This window comes from Nematolebias whitei, chromosome 14, assembly GCF_014905685.2.
Source record: "Nematolebias whitei isolate Nwh7 chromosome 14, NemWhi1, whole genome shotgun sequence".
Taxonomy (NCBI): domain Eukaryota; kingdom Metazoa; phylum Chordata; class Actinopteri; order Cyprinodontiformes; family Rivulidae; genus Nematolebias; species Nematolebias whitei.
The window spans coordinates 2,168,962-2,170,605 of record NC_056511.1 but is presented as its reverse complement, the minus strand read 5'-3'; the positions used below and the strand labels follow the sequence as shown (position 1 = coordinate 2,170,605).

General features: G+C 47.8%; 2 protein-coding genes across 2 annotated transcripts in view; both read right to left on the bottom strand.

The window, feature by feature from the left end:
* Nucleotides 1-361, bottom strand: part of LOC119420770 (homeobox protein CDX-1-like) — a 20,354-nt gene extending 19,993 nt beyond the window's left edge. Inside the window, exon 1 of the mRNA XM_037688197.1 lies at nt 319-361. Within this exon, the coding sequence (XP_037544125.1) occupies nt 319-361 (43 nt within the window). The remainder of the gene's footprint in view (nt 1-318) is intronic.
* An 80-nt stretch (nt 362-441) lies between these two features.
* LOC119420769 (arrestin red cell) overlaps nt 442-1,644 on the bottom strand; it is a 10,477-nt gene continuing 9,274 nt past the window's right edge. The window contains exons 5-7 of the mRNA XM_037688196.1: nt 1,082-1,179; nt 867-995; nt 442-480 (exon numbers count right to left, since the gene is read on the bottom strand). Of these exons, the coding sequence (XP_037544124.1) occupies nt 442-480; nt 867-995; nt 1,082-1,179 (266 nt within the window). The remainder of the gene's footprint in view (nt 481-866; nt 996-1,081; nt 1,180-1,644) is intronic.

Genomic DNA, 1,644 nt, shown 5'->3' with positions numbered 1-1,644 from the left:
CTCGTCGGTGCGTTCTTCTCGGTGCGTTCTCGTCGGTGCGTTCTTCTGTCGCCTTCACTCGCTCTACATCAGGTCTCTGTGTAAACGAGTCCTCCAGGCTCAGTGGGACTAACCTCTAGAAATTAAGGTGGCATGAAAGACCTTGTTCCGTTCAGGATCTTTAGTTGGAACTGTTCCGGGTCCAGCAGGGGGCAGCAGAACCTCTAGATGGTTCTGGTTCAGACAGAACCCGATTGGTCCTGACTTGGACAGATTCTGGTTCTGATTTGTGTCACAAACTTAGAAAAAAGGTATCAAAGGACCAGATCCAGGACGGACCAGATCCAGGACGGTCCAGATCCAGGACGGTCCAGATCCTCATTCTAGTTGTGGACTTCTTGAGTTCTCTGAACAGAACCGGACCTCTGAGGAGGTTTTCTCTTCTTTATTTCTGCTCATGGATCATTCTGCAGGACCCAGACTCATGTGGACCCAGAGGTTCTGAAGAGGAACCAACCAGGAAGTAAACAGGAAGTGATGTCTGAATGAAGATTTAAAGGAAGTTCTGATCGAGTCAGGTAAATGGACTCTACTGGTACCGCTCAGTTCTGTCTGATAAGACACTCAAAGCCGTTTACAACAATCTGTGCCTCGTTCACCTCCACGCACGCACGCACGCACGCACGCACGTCAGACCATGAGGGGTTCAGTGTCTTGCTCAGGGACACTTCAACATGCGACTGCTGGTGGAATCGAACCCCCAACTCTTGAATTGGAGGACGACTGCTCCCTCCACTCAGCCACAGCTGCTCCTACCAGGTACTTTGAAGTTTATGTTGAATGTAAACCTGTAGATTCTAACCAGAACCAGAACGAAGTCCTCTGACCTGGTTCTGGTGCCGGGGACCTGGACTCACTGTGAAGTAGAAGGGATGTGCATGTTGGCCAAGCTTCTTCAGCAACCGCTCCTGCAGTCGGCTGTTGGCTTTCTTCTCCTCAGGAACCGGAGGGAAGGCCTGAGAGAGGAACCGGGTCAGAACTTTACCTTCAGGGACGACTCGGGGTAATCAGCAGGGAGGAGGAGGTTCTGTTCAGGGCTCACCTGGAAGGTGGAGATGTAGAGATCCTTCCTGAAGGACAGACCCAGGACGTCCAGGTCCTCGCGGCCGTACCTGAACGCACAGGTGAGCGTGACGAAGACTGTAACGAGGAAGAGGAGCAGTCAGGACAACATTCATCATCACGATGCTTTGACTGAGAGCGAAGCTTCAAAATAAAGGTCCATTAACTTTACACTAGACTGAGAGTGAAGCTTCAAAATAAAGGTCCATTAACTTTACACTAGACTGAGAGTGAAGCTTCAAAATAAAGGTCCATTAACTTTACACTAGACTGAGAGTGAAGCTTCAAAATAAAGGCCCATTAACTTTACACTAGACTGAGTGAAGCTTCAAAATAAAGGTCCATTAACTTCACACTAGACTGAGAGTGAAGCTTCAAAATAAAGGCCCATTAACTTTACACTAGACTGAGTGAAGCTTCAAAATAAAGGTCCATTAACTTTACACTTGACAGAGTGAAGCTTCAAAATAAAGGTCCATTAACTTTACACTAGACTGAGTGAAGCTTCAAAATAAAGGTCCATTAACTTTACACTAGACTGAG